Source organism: Clupea harengus, chromosome 11, assembly GCF_900700415.2.
Source record: "Clupea harengus chromosome 11, Ch_v2.0.2, whole genome shotgun sequence".
NCBI lineage: Eukaryota > Metazoa > Chordata > Actinopteri > Clupeiformes > Clupeidae > Clupea > Clupea harengus.
In genome coordinates this window covers 24705809-24724502 of record NC_045162.1, presented here as the reverse complement: position 1 = coordinate 24724502, position 18694 = coordinate 24705809, and the positions used below count along the sequence as shown (strand labels likewise).

At 41.4% G+C, this 18694-nt stretch overlaps 1 protein-coding gene and 1 long non-coding RNA gene across 3 annotated transcripts; one reads left to right on the top strand and one right to left on the bottom strand.

The window, feature by feature from the left end:
- Positions 1-622: 622 nt before the first annotated feature.
- Positions 623-6208, bottom strand: LOC105908933 (acidic leucine-rich nuclear phosphoprotein 32 family member E-like). Of its 2 annotated transcripts, none has more exons than XM_031576529.2 (7): positions 5993-6208; positions 3884-4033; positions 3519-3641; positions 3142-3277; positions 2443-2585; positions 2288-2345; positions 623-2055 (listed from the first exon to the last, which is right to left on the bottom strand). In XM_031576529.2, the coding sequence occupies exons 1-7, from the start codon at positions 6044-6046 to the stop codon at positions 1970-1972; spliced, it is 750 nt and encodes a 249-aa protein (XP_031432389.1). In that variant the 5' UTR covers positions 6047-6208; the 3' UTR covers positions 623-1969. The 2 variants fall into 2 exon arrangements, with proteins under 2 accessions (XP_031432389.1, XP_012692953.1); XM_012837499.3 differs by having other exon boundaries at positions 623-2052; positions 5993-6207.
- A 6911-nt stretch (positions 6209-13119) lies between these two features.
- Positions 13120-18694, top strand: LOC116222386. The gene is made up of 5 exons (XR_004164613.2): positions 13120-13266; positions 16636-16719; positions 16839-16906; positions 17548-17654; positions 18186-18694. It is a non-coding gene; the product is annotated as an uncharacterized LOC116222386 (long non-coding RNA).

The following is an 18694-nucleotide window of genomic DNA, read 5'->3' as shown; positions in this document are numbered from 1 at the left end:
TCCTGGGGGATCTCATCTGGCAACCATGTGCCTGTGGCTCACCAACAAACTACTGCAAGTCTGTGCAGAAGCAGACATAAGTACGTAACAAATCAAACAGTCCCTTCCAATAGAATGTTTAACCCTCTCTAAGTTGACATGTTTTATCTGTTTTGAAGTGTTTCAGCCTCCTTTAAAAAAACAATTATACAGATCAAGTCAGAGGAACTATTTGAGCCATTATGCTTTTTGAACTATGATGGGCATTCTGTTTGCCACCGCTGAAGAGTGGAGTCTACAGAGGAGCGGGCACAAGAGGCGCTGGACTGAGTTGCGCCTGCTGCATAGAAGTGGTATTAAAAATCTTTTGACTCCATCTAGTGGATGAGTTCTCACCACTGCATACATCACATTCACTCATGTTGGTATACAAACACGAGAATGCTCCACTTGTTTGAGCATTGTGTACTTTATCACTAAATACTCATAATATTACATCTTAATATGTTACAGGCATATGTGGTTTTGGGTTGTCTGATTAGGAAATTACTTCAGTTGAATACTTTTAGAGGATCTGGGATGGAAGCTGATGAGGATATAATAATTCTGAATGAGAATCACACCAAAAGTAGCAATGCACTGGTTGAATTAATTCTTTTATTTAAAAACACTCTTTAGAAGATTACAGCACACAAACTCCAAACACAGCTTTCTCAACAGCAGAGGACATAAAAAATAAAACTATATCGAGGAGTCATGGGTCTGAATCTTATCCTGACCTGTGCTTTGTTTATTTAAAAAAAAAAAAAGGACAAGAGATATTGCATGTTTTAAAAAGACAAATCAATTCATAAAAAGAACTACACATGATGGAATAGTAGGCTATCTATTTACACAGTCGTAGAAACAAGTTTTAAAATGCTCACTCTAAAAAGGAAATGCAAAACAGAAAAGGCATTTGTTTGTTTGTTTTTGTCCAAAGAATGGTTGAGCGATACTAAGTTCAGTAACAGAGTGAGATGACCGATTATACTCCTGGAGTTACTGAAGCCTCCAAAGTTTGGTCCACCTGAGTGTTCTAAAAGATCTGACATCTGATCAGAAGTTGTTCAGCGCTGAGCCTAGGGGTTTAAGGGGGGAGAGGGCGACAGGGAGATCTGGGATCAGGGAGATCTTCAAAGGCTTGCTTGCCTACTTGGTTTGTTTGATTTTCTTTTACTTTAACGCCACCTAACAAAATACGCCTTACAAACACGCAGTATAGTTCGCTTAGAAAGAGTGAGTTTCTAAAATACTCCGTCTGACAAATTAAACACGATAGCACACAATTAGGTTGACTCCTATAGGGTGGTGGAGGGGGTATACAGGAATTCCTTGAGGGAGTACATGGTAAACTGCTTCTGGGCACAAATATCTAATTCGATGCAGGGATACTTTAACCTTACATTAACACAGATGTCCGTGTTAGCAACATTTCGGTCTTTAGGATGAAAACCCAGACAGGGTAGCACACACACAGATGGATTGGAACACCATGGGAATAGGATTCTTAGGAAAAGTCACAAGAAATGGCAAATGTCTTAGATGGGGGATCCCATACCACTATACAAAAAGACGTCTAGAGCCTGGCCTACCAAAAGAAATCTTCCTCGCTTGATATAAACTGTGCCCGCCATATGAATGAAACTTTACATCAAAGTGCCGAAACGGGGCATCATGAGACTCAGAATGCACTCTGCAATTGCTATATTTGGAATGACCACTCATTAAAAAAAAAAAAATTGACCTCTTTTGTATGGCCGATGTAGAAAAACAACGAAACAAAAACAATGATATTTAAAAAAAAAAATAACACTTGCACACTACAGTGATACCTATGATACAAAGGAAACTGAAAACAAACAAACAAAAAAATAGAAAAGACCATTTCACGTTTCTCTTCTACAGCTTAGTTCTGGGACGCGGCAGCTCGGATTCACAGGACAGCGCTTTAGTCGTCATCCTCGTCGTCGTCGTCACCTTCGTCAACTGGGTCCCGCTTCCGTTTCTCCCCTTGGGCTACGGCTGCATCTACTTCTCGAGGAAACATATCACACAGCTCAGCTTCACACAACTTCTCAATCCTACACCCAACTCCAACACTAGATCAATACGTAGGATGTGACCACTGCCAAAACTTCAAAGTGACAAAGAAACATGCATTGTTTTCAAATACATAAATGGATTGAGCACAACCTTTTCAACATGGAAAATTAAAAACAAAACAATAAATGCAGGTTTTAATGCACAAACTAGAAATAATACTCACCACCATCTACATCTTCCTCCTCTTCCTCTTCTACGTAGTCGTCATCATCTTCCTCGTCCTGTCAATAGTATTTGATGTGAAACAGGGAATTTTCACAATACATATTTCACCATACAGACTTTTAGCGCAAAGGACATTAAATGACCACTGATTACCTGGATCCCATCCTTCATGAGATAGGACAGGCCGACCTCCTCTTCACCATCCGAGACCTCATCATCGGAGACATCATCATCTGAGAGATCATCATCGTCGTCATCTCCAACTCCAGGGACTTCTCCATCATCCTCTTCCTCATCTGAAAAACAAAACAAGCTGCGTCTTTACCATCTTCAGGTTCAGCTCCCCACAACACAGTTGCACGTCTGGGTGATCAGCACATCACCAATTCTGTACAATCACATGATTTCTTCTTCTATCTACCTGGACTGATTTAGCTAATGGAACCTCACACAATTCAAGTTTTATTACTGATTATGCTAAAGGGGATAGTGACTAATATTCAAATAGTTCCGAGCGATTATCGAATAGTGTTTTTGCTGAAAATGCCTGTCCCTAAGGGCATCGATAGTACTTTGTCCACTAGGGATGGTTTGGTGTGCATCACGTTTTTGGGCCACAGTAAGGTCTCTGTAGCATTATATTTACTTAACAAATTTAAATTGCACCATCCTTTAAACAATTATCTATTTATTTTGTGCAACATGCATGCAGTATTCAGTTTTGGAAACTATAGGAAAATTACATAATGTAATATCTGGGTTCACATGCGTGTATTAAACTGTAGGGGGCGTACCTAACGGACTATGTATGTACCCAACCATATACTATTGCATCTCCCAACCTCAACACACCTTCATTGTCATCCTGGTCAAACCCATCCAAGAAAGTCAGCTGAGGCAGCAGCTCAAAGACGTTCTCCCTGTAGTCATCCTTCGAGGTGACGTCACAGTTAAACAGGTCCAGCCTCTTCAGACTCTTGAGGTTTTTCTGCAGGAAGCAGAGTAAAAGCTTGAATGTGGAAAAGACTTTACACAGGACACGACAGCGTCACATGAACCACAGAAGTATGTACATCTTTGATGAAAAAAAGGGCAGTGTTATATTAAATGACTTCTCCGGTGACAATGTAAGGGCCGGCTTTTCCTCTGTGCCTGAACGAATCCAAAGGAAACGTGCTCAGAGGCAGAACCGAGGAAGCGGTTCGACTAAATCCTTCTGCACAACTCACCAGCGCTTCCACTGCGTTCGGCTCCTTGATGTCGTTTCCACTCAGAACCAGATAGGTCAGATTGGGACATTTCTCTGACAAGGTCTTCAGGCCCCCTGAGATGACGTTATCGCTTATGTCCAACTGCACAGAGTGAGCAGTAAATGGTGTGAATAGGTTTGCAGTTGAATACACCCAACAAGGAAATGTTTCCGTTCAATGTGGTGTAGTAAGTACATTTGCATAATAATGCATAACTACAAAACATAATGATCAGAGGCAATGAAACGAACATTCATTAACAACGAAGATTGCCCTGTGCAACTCTGAAAGCTCCACTGGAATTTGTTTGTGGTTCTCTTCAAAGCAGTACCATTCAAACTCACCTTGCGAAGCTTCAGCAGCGATGGCAGTTTGGCCAGGGAGGTCAGTCCAACGTTCACCATACTCAGAAACTCCAGCTCTTTGTATTCATCAGACAGGCCCACTATCTCTCCGTCGCTAGAGCGGCTGTTGTCCACAACAAGCTCAAACACCTGTGGAAACAATTCAGTCAGTCAAGCAGTGCCATTAAAGGTGGTCTGGGACACTATTCCAACACACTTTTTTTGTCAAACTTGTCAAATTGCTCCTGGCCATACTCTAGCCCAGCGGCCTGTTCTGTGAATGCACTAAAAATAAAATTCAGGTGTAAATTAGAAATAATGTTGCTTGGATCAGCCATACACCATTCCTGCCAATCAAGATGTTGCTTCAGAAGCATTGGGAGGTGGGTGAAATTGAATTGGCTGTTGAGCTCAAACATTCTACATACATTTTTCAATAAAAGCAGTGAGTAGGGTCCTTTAATATGACATTCAAATAAGAGTATGCAGACCACCTAGGCATAACATACCAAGACGTCTGCAGCTGTATGACAGGCAGACGCTTTACCGAGCTAACTGTGCGCTTCCTGGTTATGTGGGCAACCTTTTCCGCCAAAAGGAGGTGACCGTGCACTTGGACGAAACCGTCGCAGCATCGAGGAACTATGATTAATGATAAATGCATCCAAAGCTAATACCGAATAAGTGTTACGATGTAACATCACAAGTAACAAGCCACCTTTAGAAAAGTAATTTGGTGCATCAGAATGTTAACTTTACTAGTCAACGTTAGTCGCGTTAGTGTTTGTTTACAAACGCACCTGCTGCATGAAAGTTGTAAATACTGCGTGGCGTTAGGAGTAATGCTGGGTTCACGACACGTCAGAAACTGGGAAAATAACGATACAAGCTCCGACTTGGACATAATGATTTGAACGCACGGTCAAGTCGGACTTTTTGCTCGAAAACTCGAGCGGATATTCTGCGCCTCGATTTAACCGACTTGACGTCACAACTACAACCATGGCGACCTCCATTATGACAATATTACAAACGCCATTTCATTACTTTTAACAAGTCGTTTACCACTGTATGTAATGTTTGCATTCTTCATTTCTATATTAGTGAAGTTGCCGGCGTTACAGCTTTTTCAAACATGTTTGGAATAACTGATATTAGCTTAATAGTCTAATCGAACATGATTGGCTATTAATGATTTAAACTAACACAAATGCTAATGTAAGGTTAACATAGTTCAGAGGGCATAAAGGTTGCTGCGTGCATTTACACTGTTTTAACAAGTTGAACAGGTGAACGCAAGGTCTTCAAAAGTCGAAAGTTTTCCGTTGTTTTGAACGCAGCATAAGAGCGGCAAACACTAGGAGGGAACTACCCACGGTTAAGACGCCTGTCTAATGCCTGTAGGTTATGCATTTAGGCCTGCATGTTTATCCATGGTAGTTTAACACAAATAACCATTCATCCCCAATGTGCGAAACTAAATTGGTTACCAAATTCAAGATATTTAATTAGGCGTAAGCGACCTTGCTTGTACCTAATTTAGCCGGGTAGGTTAGCAAGCTAAATGACGTTAGCTGCCTCGCTAAACAACGCGCCCTCAGGTTGCACTGGGACTGGCTCAGACATCAAGTTCACAAACAATGCTTCGGGCACTGTGGTCAGTTATCCATGTAGCTAACCATTTGATAGACTCCGAATATCCTCAATTCAAGAAACTAACGTAACATATTACCGTTACATCAAGGTTACTTTATGTGCCTCTAACTTCGATTTAAAAGGAAGCGTGCTAACCAGCTAACCTAGCCAAGGCAGATAACCGCGTTTTTTCGTCGCTTCGTCTCGACTGCTTGAAGACTCGGGACCATCTTTATTTGAAGAACTCACGAATTTAGTCGAATATTAAATTCGTTTGTTTTCGAACTATACCACACCATGTTTCACATCATGCATAATGCTAAGTATAAGCTACAACTTAGTACTCCCCGTTGTTGTTTACTATTTCTGTAGACTTCTTCAAGGCTGGCTTGCAAGCCAAGTTGCCAAACATTAGCCGTTAAGGGCTAACGCTAGCTAGCATCAAAATGCTTATGAATAGTCCAAATCCCATACCTCTTCCGGGGCCCGACTCCCAACTTCTTTTTCTACTCTCTTCTTCAAATCCATTTCTGAATTGGTTTCAAGAAACTTCAAGGTCGAAATCCAATTAAATAAAAATTAAAGAAAGAGAAAGTGTTGAGCTTGGACAGTCCGCGCAATGTTAGTCAATGGCCGCAACACGATAACTAAGCCACCATGTTAACTCCAAACCAAACCCCTTTGGTAAACCACGCCTCTTTTACGTTGGTAGGAGGTCAGTTAATTTTTGATCCATTGTATTGGTCGACGGGTTTGCATTCTTGAAAACGTCATATAAATTATCATAATATGGCAGAAGTCTGCATAGGGATAGGCCAGAGTGACATGGATAATAAATAGAAGTTCACCAATGAGTTTATTGTTATCGCTTTTTTAAACTCGGTTAACGCCTCCTCTTTGTTCTCATTGGCGCCATGACGAGCGATGGACATATCAGAAACGACAGCCTACAGTGTTTTTAATCTGAATGATCCAAACATGATTTAAATGTCCAGCGCAAGGTCCCCGCGGCACTGATGGAATTTAAAATAGCCTGCAGACTACCCATGAGCTTTCTTTACTTTTTTATTCAACGAAATCGATGTCACCCACCAGCTCAGCTGTTACATTAACAAAATGGCTGCCGAAAATACACGGATATGAATTTGTCCTTGCGAACATGCGAATAAGTACAGAGGTTCCATTTTCCACAACAAACCCACTCATCTGTACATGTCCAATAATATAGATAGAGTCAGTCATAATTTGACGTGCCCATGAATGTTTTTTCCTATAATACCTCTATGAGAAATTAGTTAAAAAGACTATACAAGAACATTTCCGAATAGGACCATACGAAACACATTGACCCCGTGACCTACAAAAAAGCAGGAGCGGTAGATCGAATTGTGGTATCGACAATGTCCAGTAGGTGGCAGGCAAGACAAGGCTGCAGTTTAGTTCCTATGTGAACCTAGTGAATCACTTGAAGTCTGTAGTGTGTGTTCTGCGTAATACACCTTTTTGTCTTCAACCACTTTTTGTGATTAAGAAGTTGTACCTCTACTCACAGACTGAACACAAATCTTTTTGCAAAATAAAAAAAACTTTTGCATAATTGTTGTTGCGGTGTGCATTTTGCATTGAGACATGAGCAACAGCTGTTCAAGATTTTCACAGCCATCTACAGAATATCATCCACTCACTGACTTGATAGAACTCCATTCCAACATAAAACAATGTGAATTGCGAGCATGTGTTGGTGAAGGACTCTTAAGCTCTAACTGCACATTTTTTTTAATCTTTTGTTACTGAGAACCTGTTGTATCCCAGCCTAGTCATACAAATTGGGTTGCTATAGAGATTTTAATAACTGTGAAGGCAGGGATGGTTTGCTGAAGTGACCTAAGGGGAAGATGATGTCCTCATGGCCAACCCTCAGGCCCAGACCTGTCTGACTGATCCAGATTGGTGGGGAAGGGAGTGGAGACCACCAGAACAGTTCCACTTTCTTTTTCCATCGGCAAAAAACCTCACCCAATAAACCGAGAAACACACCATGAATCATTGTTCAGAGTCAGACAGACAACCTTTGAAAATAAATGAGCACTGACATTATGAATTGAACTATGTTCAAGCCGGCTCCTGCAAGCAAAAAATGCAATAGTGTAAACAGATGCTTAAGATATTTTCATTTGTTATTATTATTATTTGACTTGAGGCCAATTATGGAATTTCACAATCAAGATTTCTTGTTAGTTTTCACATCTGTGTATCAGTTTAACAAGTGATTTGATTGATTCAGGGCCGCAGTATTACTCTTTTCATACCTTGTAACATGGACACGATAGTCTAATACAATATGATAAGCTGTCACACCTCTCAACTCAACTCAACAACATGAGCTCTTTCAGATGTGATTGGTTGTGATTTTCCATACATATTTTAAGCCTGCGCTGACTTGAAACACCAACCTGTCTCGTAGTTCACTCCGATTTACAGATAGTCCAGCGGATAGTGAAGATACTTGGTTATCTATTACCTGTCAAAACTTGTACAAGACTGCATTCAGATTCTGTAAATGTTTCTCCACCTTCTCCATGTCTGCAAGATGGAATTGAAGAGACTTTGATTGAGTCTGGGGTTAAATATTTGATCGTTATGAAAACCTACTGCTTTCATCGATTTGTGGCCTACATGAGGTGACACTACAGATTTGCTGATTTGCTGAACAGGAAGTGGAATCAGCATGGCTGAGGGTAGGGGGTAAGTACTGTAAGTCCAGCATAGCTCAGTAGAGTACTGATTAGGGCGGGGGTTTCCCACATGGATTTCTGTGTAAAAATGTTATCACAGGTCAATAGAAAATCTGGTGAGTGTAAAATGCGCAGATGCATTATTCAGTGACTACAAAGCATCAGTGGCATCTGTCCTCTTCTACAGTACCTGGAGCAAATCTTAGGGGATTCTTTCTCTTTATGACACAGCTGTCATGAGAAATGTATGCTATCGTTGACAAGCAGACATTAGGCAAATATAATAACATGGGCCTAAGAAGGTTTTTACTACACGTGTGGGCAAGAGTCTGTTATATTTGAGTTGAGTCTCCATAGAGAGACAAATCTGTTCCTTGAGGTTGTCTGAGAGAGTTATAATGTACTTTTAAAGATCAGAGGTTTGTGTGTGTGTGTGTGTGTGTGTGTGTGTGTGTGTGTGTGTGTGTGTGTGTGTGTGTGTGTGTGTGTGTGTGTGTGTGTTAAGGGCATTACTCCAGTCACCTAGCAGCTCATAATATGTGTAGACATACAGCTGATGAAACTGCCCAAGAGATCAGAGACTGGAATGGAGTGCTAAACATTTCCCACATCAACGGGGCTGGGAGTTAATGTAACGAAACCCAGCCTATGTTCCTGAGGGCAACTATGACCCAATGACCGTGAACATGTGGCTATATATAGTCTACTACTGAAGTCCAGAGGTCCTCTGTTATAAAGCCCCTCCACTTGAGCTGCTCAAGGGGGACAAGTACCCCAGTTTAATGACACCACCACGCATACCTTTAGGTTGTGAGAATTACAGTGTGATCATTGAGCCAGAAACTGAGGACTCCATGAACATCTGCTAACTCATTCAGCCCCTCTGAAGGTGTGTCAGTGAGATGAGGAGTTATAGTTGATTCTAATGATGGGAATAACACCTGAACACACAGTCTGTCTGCCTGACTTGCAACACATGGATCACTGGGCCGTCCCTTTCGGAGGCATTCCAGAAGCTTTGTGTTTTTTAAGTGATTCGCAACATGGGATCTTGGCATGATACACAGTCGTTATCAGGAGTCATTTTACACACGGCAGGACGTCTCCATAAACATCTGAGTTTTTGTTCTGGGTCACTGGAAATTCTCAGTGTTGTGAAACAGCAACACAGCATTCGGAGAAGCGTTAGAAAGAATGTGTCAGAGATGATAGTTGCAACACGGTGCTGTTCTCTAAACCAAACATACCACTTAACAGTAAAAGTGACAGTTTACATGTTTATTTCAATAATTTCACAAATCCTTTTGCTTGAAGAATAGCAACGGCTTCCACTGTGTTTTGTTCCAATTACATTTTCACATTTACTTAGAGAAGATATCCAAAACACTTAGACATCCTTCAGCATGCACTCTGCCAATAGTTTAGGTATCTGAAGTGTAATATTCACCTCTGAAGAGTCCAGTTCTGGGCTGATGGGGCCGTTTTTCAGTAAAGGGTTAGTAGCCCTGAGGTTGTGAGCACATGCATTTGTTTGTATGTTTGGACTGCCAAATGTACTCCCTTCTTTGCACAGTTTCCTGGATGTGTTCCTGGATGTGTTCCTGGATGTGTTCCTGGGGTAAGGAGTCACTGGCTCCTCTCATCTGTCCCTGGGTCTCAGCAGAGGTCAGTTCCCCCCCCCCCGACATGTTATGAAATGTTCCAAATGTTCCAAAGATAAATGAAAATTTCCCCATGGAGAGTGAGATTTCTGCATACTTTCATTTCTGATTTTTTTTCCATCTGTGTGCATTTTATTCATTGTGTGAGTTTGTCCCACCAGCGTGTCATAAAAATAGTAATTTCATTCAGCAAATGTTAACCAGAAAAAAATGACAGTACAAAAGGGCATTGTGTAATCATGCGAAATAGAGGATAGCTTAGTGTAGCGATACTAAAAAAGACAAATTCAGAATTAGGCTCTGTAATTACTATGTCACATGTTCCATCTCTGGTAACTGCTTGACCAGACTGATGAATGCCACTAGTTCATCACTTAGGCCATTCTTATTTCATGGTGTTTCCCCCACTGGCTGCAGGCATGCCAGTGACAAAAGATTACAGACACAAATGAACCTCGGAGTTCAATGACTCATTATCTAGTGCAAGAAAGACAGCTGTATTCTGATATGGACTTCAAAGCATCTGACAACCAGAGGCTAATGTGATTCACACCCTGGATTTTCATGTCGTGCCTTCTCTTTCTCTGTGTGTGTGTTTCTTATCCTCTTATCTATTGAATCATTATATTTTATGTATTTACATTCAACCATGTATTATGTTTCAAAAGAATGTTGTTTACCAGACATCATAGAGAATCTGTTTCTACCCACAGGTCGATCAGAATGAGGCCCTGTTCTCCTGCTTCCTGTCAAAAAAGTTCCACACAAATGACAAGCTGCTGTTTTCACTGATGCACTGATAACCTTCAAAGGCAGAGAGTGGTCGAATGGTTGAGCCCCTTTATCAGGGTCCTGATGCCGTGCCTGTCTTTGGGCTTCTCCTAATGGAGTCTGCGTAAGACAAAAAGCAGAGCTACAACAGGGGCAGTGTTTGGCAGGACGATGACAACTCCTCTGACATGAGATAACCTAACCGTGAGGTTGCTGACAGTTTAACCAGCTCTCTGACAGACATCCTGTGATGGGTAGTTGGAGAGACTCATGGACTATATTTTGGAGGTGTTTCATGGTGATTCTCCGGTTAGCTGGGATGTATTTACAGTCAGTAAAAAGTGTAATTTAATATGCTGATGTTATGCTGTACACCAGGTTACACATTTTTGCATGGACGCTCCATTAGCAAATGAAACATACAGTATTACTGCTCTGGATAGTATGTCTCAGAGCTTCTAAAAAGGTCTCGGCAAACTGAATTTCTTAACAGTCACCTTAAAGATACAAAAGAGAGAAGATCCAAAAGAATGAAAATAAGCATGAACATAACCTTCTTAGTTTTCATTTTCTTCTCATCTCCTTTTTTCTGGCTAGGTCTAGGTAACAAAACACCATTGTTTCCGTTTGAGTCCATGAAATGCAGATACATGTCTTCATTGGATGATCTCAAATGTAATTCAGCTCTAAAACATACCTCTTATTATTTTCTTCTTGAGTAGATGCCATTGTAACAAAACAAAGAATGTGCCTTTGCAGGGCTACATATTGAGTTTCACATTGCAGTGGGATCAGATATGCACAGTGAAATACAATGTTTTTTTATTTTTTAAAGAATTCTTTAAAAAAAAATGTATATATGTATCTACCTTTGCAAATACAATGATTATTATAATACAGGGACAAAAAATGAAATATCCCTCACAATATGCACAACTCTGCACACATCAGTAAATTAAATATGCTTGTAAAACAGTACTGAAGCAGCATATACCAGACCCTCTGTCCCTGCTGAGGAATGAACTGTAACCCAGGGGGTGGGGGGGTGGGGTGGCATGTAGTCCAAATGAATGACTGCTCAGTCTCAAAGCAGTCCTAATGAAGAGGGATGGCCCGCCGCACAGATACAGTGGGATTCTTTCTGGTGTGCGGGCCAAAGCTGGTTGGCACCGTGCGTGCAGTGACTCTGGAATGGCCTTGGGACATGTTCCATCTTACTGGCAGGGGCAGCATCCTGGAGGAGCGGGTAGTGTTTTGTCTCATGTGAGATTCCTCTCAGGTATGAAGTTTCATTTTCATGCCTTCTTCCCAAGAGCACTGCTGGCACCCCGGTGCTACAGGCAAGGGCGTGCTCCAACTGCCGCTGTCATAGTTAACCTACCCATGAAAAAGCATGTTGACAAGCTAGTCTGTGACAGTGATGGGTACAGTCGTTAAAAAAGGGAGGGGCGAAGTGTAGGAACTCTAACTGTCTTTTATCTTATCTTGACAGAGCTTTCTAATGAGGGATTTCTTAGTAAGAAAGAACCTTTGAATGACGGACCGGTGCTTCAGTTTAGAAAATAAAACCTGTATGATTTCAGTGGCTGTTCTGAGGTCAGTCCTGGTAGTCCCCCTCTACACTCCCTTGGTTGGGAACCTACTCCTGGACTTACACAGCTGGGACTGGTTAGAAATCAGTGGCCTCTCTTCTCGCCCCGCTCAGGTCCTCTCTAGGAGCGGCTGGAGAATAGACGGACAGGAAGAGGGCAGCGGAGGAGGAGAGACCTCTGGGGTGTCCCTGTGGAGCGCTGTCTGTTTTTCCATTCCTCTATTGCTGGGATTTCTCTTTCTCTCCCTCTCCCTCTCCCCCCCTCTCTCTCTCTGTGTGTGTGTGAGGGATTACATTTTAAGAGTGAGGGATTACAGTTTAAGAGAGTACGTTTGCTGTCTTAAACTGTGCTGTTGATGGCATAAACACCTTTTTCAATGACAGAATTAAATGAAAGTAATATAAATGTAAGTGATATATTAATAAGCAAATTACATTTTGTGCTGATATATGTGCTATCATAACAACATGACATGTGAAATTTTAAAACTCATGTCATTTTAAATCCTAAATGATGAGCCCCCATAATATATTACCATCAGTACTCCAGCTCAGAGATCAAATGTCACGATTGAACTTGAGATAACACTGCTCCCTTGACATGTCTGGATTTGTCAGCCTGAGAACCTCTCCTTCCTCTCACCTTCACTGCCTGCCAGAAAAAAGAGGACCTTGATAGGAATCAGTAGATGAGTGCTGAACTGCAAGTTTCTATCTTAGGCAGATAAAGTTGCACCAAACGCCTCTGGCCCTGCCCTTTTTCTCTGTTCCTCCACCCCCACACCCATGTACACCAGTATGCTCCCATACCCCTGCACACACACACACACACACACACACACACACATACAAACACCCCCCCCACACACAACTGACATCCAGTTGCAGTTCTGTTCCCACTCTCCCCTGAACTCCCCACTCTCCTCTCCAACATGCACTGGCGACTGCTCTCTCTCTGGGTGACTGGAACTCTGATGACTCTTTGCTGGGGTGAGTACTGCTGGCCAGAGCTCTCCTCACACACACACACACACACACACACACATACACACACAGACACTAACTAACTCACACACACACAAACACACACACACACACACACACACACACACACACACACACACACACACACACACACACACACACACACTAACTTACTGACAATCCTTGCTCTCACACATTGCTGCCAGACAAGTTTGTTGCATAGGCATAAGGTTTATGAGGCTCTCCACAATGAAAAAGACACTAACTTCTCTCCAAGCTCAGACCCACAGACATGTGGGTTTTCACAACGCACCGTGAGTCAGGGATGACAATGGTCCTCAGGGTATGTGTGGAAACAGTGCCAGAGAAAAGAGCAGATCTAGTTTCAGTCTGAACATAGACATAGACAATCCCGCTGTGAAAGAAAATAGAGTACCAAATGTTGTCTGTAAGGTCTACTGAAGTTTTCACAAGAGAGGGGCTGGGGAGCCAAAAAGAGAGGCTGCAAATCCCCAGAGGACTTAATACAGCTGTTTGTTAGTGGATCTGCCTCCCCTGGGCTGGTGTGTGGTGGATGCACCCCAGGCAACCAGACAGTATTGGTTTACAACTCTGGGAAATCCATTCCCCCCCCTTAATCTTACTTGTTTTTGTTTTGTTTTGCTTGTTTGTTAGTTTTGCATCATGCTTTTTATTTGGGGGGGGGGGGGGGGGGTCTCTTCATTTAATGTCACTGTTGAATCTGGCGAGAGAGAGAGAAAGAGTACACAGATGACTTAGACAGAGACTGGAAACTGTGGTAGAGTCCAGTTCAAAGCTGTCTGTCTGTCTGTGACTTCTAAGGGGGTTTCTGGATGCAGAGGAGGAAGAGAATTTTGGGAAGAGAAAGTCAGCACATCCGCAAATCTTGGCAAATCCCTGGCTGGCTATGTAACTTGACTGAGAGGTATAGGTCAGCCTTTCACATAAAAAAAAACACGAGTGACTGGGTGATAAGGCTAATCCGTGGAAATGGCCATGCATCTGGCATTGCTCACATACCTCAGGTGTCATTTGTCTGGAGTAGTCTATATATCCTGGAGCATTGGGAATATCCCTGACACCTTGGAGAGACAGCAGAGAATTGCACCAACCCAAACTTGAACAAGAATCCTACCCAAAGATTAAAGCTAGAGTAGAGATAGCTTAATGTAATGACACATCACATTAATTAAAAAAACACATTACAGCTATTTAGCCATTTATCACAACAACGCTATTGTCTTGTATATTTACATATTCACAAGTGCAAGATGTAGGCTACTGCACAGTACTTTTATATTATCAATAATGATAATGTAGGGCAATATTGTGGCTTTAAAATCACCATCGCAATTTTTCTTTTGATAAGCAGTGTTAATGTGAGGAGTGGGTGCCCTCTGATCTTATCAAATCACTTCACAAAGTTTATTCGAGGTAACTTTCTCCATTTGTGGACCTCAGTGATGATGTGAATGTTAATGGACCTGATGACATGAGGATCCATTAGCCTTAATTTTCTACAGCACCATTTGCAACACATGAGTGATCATCAATATGTCTAATTTCACAGCTGATAGATAACTGAGATACTGTTATGGGAGTGTTACCAACCGTTGCCAGATACTGAAGATGGTGTCATTTGTTTTTGGGAGAGGGCAGTTATTTGCCTTGAAGGAAATCCTTTTGTTTCAATGAAGACCTTTCATTCACATGCTCATTCATGTAGTTTCCCGTAAAAGAGGGAGGTCTCTCCATTGTCAGAAAGGGGGAAGCATATTCAAAGAGACTTGTCCAGTTTTGCCTCTTTTTGCCTTTGGGCTATACGGATGAAGGAAATAGTGGTTACGTTTCTAAATATGGTGACAGTTGAACAAAAAGGGGGTAATGTTCAGATCTTGATTTGTGCCTCAATTGCATCATGAAAATGAAAACATTCTTCATTGCCAGCACAGCATTTTTACTCAAGAAGTATGGATGTGGGGTGAGAGGGCAGCAACCACACACAAACAGGGCTGTTCTGACATGTTTCAGACAGGCTTGTGTCTACAAAAGCACTATGAGCAACAGTTGTGGTTGCTATCAACTGTGGTTTGTTTTCCCACCATTGCGTACAAAGCTAATACAAAGCATTACTAGAAACTTGGTGTATCATTAATTACATTATAGTCACACCAGGGACTGCATTGACTTTGACTCTGGTTTTGGAAATTCTATTGTGTTGCTCCATACTGACACAAAGCAAACCTATTTCAGCGCCAAGAAGCGCACTGCACCGAACCCATAATTGCATTGTTGTCTGTATCTGTTAGACTGTTTTATGCCTTGAGTGGCATAGAGAGAACTTCCCTGTTTCCCAAACCACTCATGTTTCGGTCTGTCAGTGATGCAGCTAATTTGAGTGTTAAAAAAAAATTAAAAATTCATTTTCAAAATAGTTTCATAATGCTCCACTCGTACACTAGACTACATTTCACTGGAATCATCAGCTACCCGTGCAGATATGTAGTTTACAATTGTTAGATTTGCTCTTTACATATATATTATATAAATCACATATCATATTATATATATCACACAAACATGAAGTGAGTCCAATTCATCAGGAGAGACTCCAGTGGTTGTAACCCAAAACTGTCTGTGGAGCTCAACCTCCCACTCTCATGTTGTGGCAAATGCGCCGCCCTACACAAAAGCATCTATGCCCTCCATTCATAGTGTGATTGATAGGGCTGGGCTTGGCTCCCTCCCTCCCCACTTTATTCCCCTTGGCCAGGGCTGGAGATCCTTTTCCTCGGGGATAGATTCCTCTTTGGGTGTCCCCATTGTTCTGACTTGTTGCCTCTCTAGGTGCATAACTCACAGAAGATTGCTCCACTGGGTTGAGAGGGTTCAGGAAACACCTGAGTATGAGGGCATCTATAAGGCATGACTTAATGGCCCACCCTTAAACACACACAGCCACTCACAATACATTCGCACACATACACACTCCATCTGTCCTTCTTTCTCTCTATGGAGCATTATGGGTTACCAAAACAAAGCATTTAACACTGCTGGCTGTTGTTGGGGAGAATCAGGTCTGAGGTGGGAGAGGGGTTGACATGTTTATCTGGGTCACAGTTTAGGGTGTGTGAATCCCACGTCTCCCATGTCTGAATCCAAACACTGAATGCAATGTTGGTTTCCCTCATGATCTTGCTCTTTATGCTCTGTAGATGCACAGGAGTCTGTATCTGTCTATGCACAGGTAATTAACCAATATCTGTCTTTCAAATAGGAGATGCTACATGGTGTGTAGGCATGTCTTAAACTGGAATTAATTAAGTGAGCTTTTATCATTTTCATCATCTACAGGCAGGAGTGTTGAAGTTGATGACTATGAAGTAACAACAGCTGACTATGACTATGAAAATACTACATTTGAATACTACTATTACAGTATGTAACCTCACTTTTTTTCTTCGTGCCATACATTTTTTATGTATGTTTATACCGTATCTACTTATACACTTTCACTTGGCTCAATTACATTATGTTCAAATCTATGTTTGTTTTAGTCAACTCATCTCTCAGCTATGAAGAATTTGAAATTCTTTCGGAGAAAACAGCAGAAGCAACAGACAAGGTACTTGGGTACACCTTTTCACAATCACAATATAATGTTATTTCAGTTCATCAGAGTCATCAGTAATTAAGTCACTATATCCTTATGAATAATATTTTAGAGAAGTGAAAATGTGTTTTAAACAGATTAAAACAGTGAGAAAGCGTGACACTACCATTGTAGCTGCATGAGTGTATTGCACAGCTTTGTTAGTGATGTCATCAGTTATAGAGAACTTCATCATGCTAACATAATTAATGTTTGCGTTTCACGGACATTAGAGGACATTACATTTAGCATATTCTCCCCAAATTGCATGATGCCTGTCACTGTTTCTCGTGGTAATAAATACTGTGGAATTCCCATCTAGTTGGCTTTTGGTCTCCAGTTCAAAACTTGGGAGTGATAGCCTTCCATCTCACACACAGCAAAGCCATTAAGAAATCAACCAGGGATCTAATCAGTGCTACTCTACCAAGTCTAAAGATGTTAGCCAATACCTTTAGATATATATTTCTGTTGCTCAGTGGGTGATGAACACCAAACAGCTCATTACAAAATAAATGCACAAGTAAACTTGCCATGTTGTTCAAATGGTAAAAGCAGTTATCAATCCTCTTCCCTGTATGGTGGTTTTCTAATGGTCATTTGCTCCACTCCAGGCCTCAGAGGTCACACGTTCAGCCTCCACCATCTTCCTGGTCCTCTCCATCCAGCAGCTCTTTCACTCACTTTAAATGGGACCAAATCTTACAGAACACACACAAAGGTCAGTCCAAGCATTTGAGCCCAGCAAGGACCGTGTGAGCTTGTCATCACAGATGGGAAGCAGTTGGCTGTCAGCCAAACATGTATTTACATTGAAACCTATGGAGATCGCAGAGGAAAAGAGGCAAAGAGTCAGAGAACTTCTGTTTATTTTTTCGCTGCTGCTCATTTGGGATGTTGCTTACAGTGTGAATTAGGAAGTTTCCCATCTGTGGTGGATATGAAGTCATCTTGTGCCTCATGCATCTAAAAAAGCCATGGTATTGACATAGTGAAGAAAGTGGAGCTGTGCTCCAAGAATAATCAGCTATACATCCAACACAGTATATTTTTCATCTTACTTAAGTTTGATCTGGCATAGAGATATAACACAGTAAGGAAAAACTCAATTAGAAGCTACTCGTAAGCAGCCTTAAGATCTCGGCCCTGTTGTTTTAGGCCTCAAGTGAAACACGGGAAAAAAAGCAAATGTGTCTGCTTTTGTGGTGGGAATGTGTGTCTCACAAAAAATGTGTTTATATATTTTTTCCAGTTATATAATGAAGATGCCAAGAGAGAGTTTCTAAATCACCCCGCCTGCCTGCACATCGTCAGTCATGAACATCACACTAACATGGATCTCAGGTGTTTTCAGGGACAAGGGAGAAATACATTTAATTTAAAAGCCATACATTTTTATATTAAAAGTCATACAATATTATGAAGCCAACGATTTTATCAGTAATTGTAATCCAAGCAAGCCTAATACTTTGCACAGTGCTCTACGTGTTCCAGAAGCACTTCTACTCCTGACTCTATTTTCTACAAACAGGTTACTGGACCTCCTATGAGGAATGTTATATTTTTCAAGAAATGTTTTCTTGGTTGGGGTTGTGCTTGTGAAAAGACTTACACTTGTTTATATTTTAGTATGGTTATTCATCAATAAATATTTTAACCTAACCCTCAATGTAATTTAAAACTGAAATGAGATTTGCTTTTATATGTCATGTAGTCTTCTTCACAGTAAACATAAACACACTTTTACTATGTCTGATTAAA

What these genes read in the sequence shown, in the direction of transcription:
- LOC105908933 (XM_031576529.2), bottom strand. Translation starts at nt 6,046, where the DNA reads ATGGATTTGAAGAAGAGAGTAGAAAAAGAAGTTGGGAGTCGGGCCCCG. An exon ending in CGCTGCTGAAGCTTCGCAAG is followed by an intron (nt 3,642 to 3,883) that starts GTGAGTTTGAAT and finishes CACTCTGTGCAG; the next exon opens with TTGGACATAAGCGATAACGT. An exon ending in TGACCAGGATGACAATGAAG is followed by an intron (nt 2,586 to 3,141) that starts GTGTGTTGAGGT and finishes TTTGTTTTTCAG; the next exon opens with ATGAGGAAGAGGATGATGGA.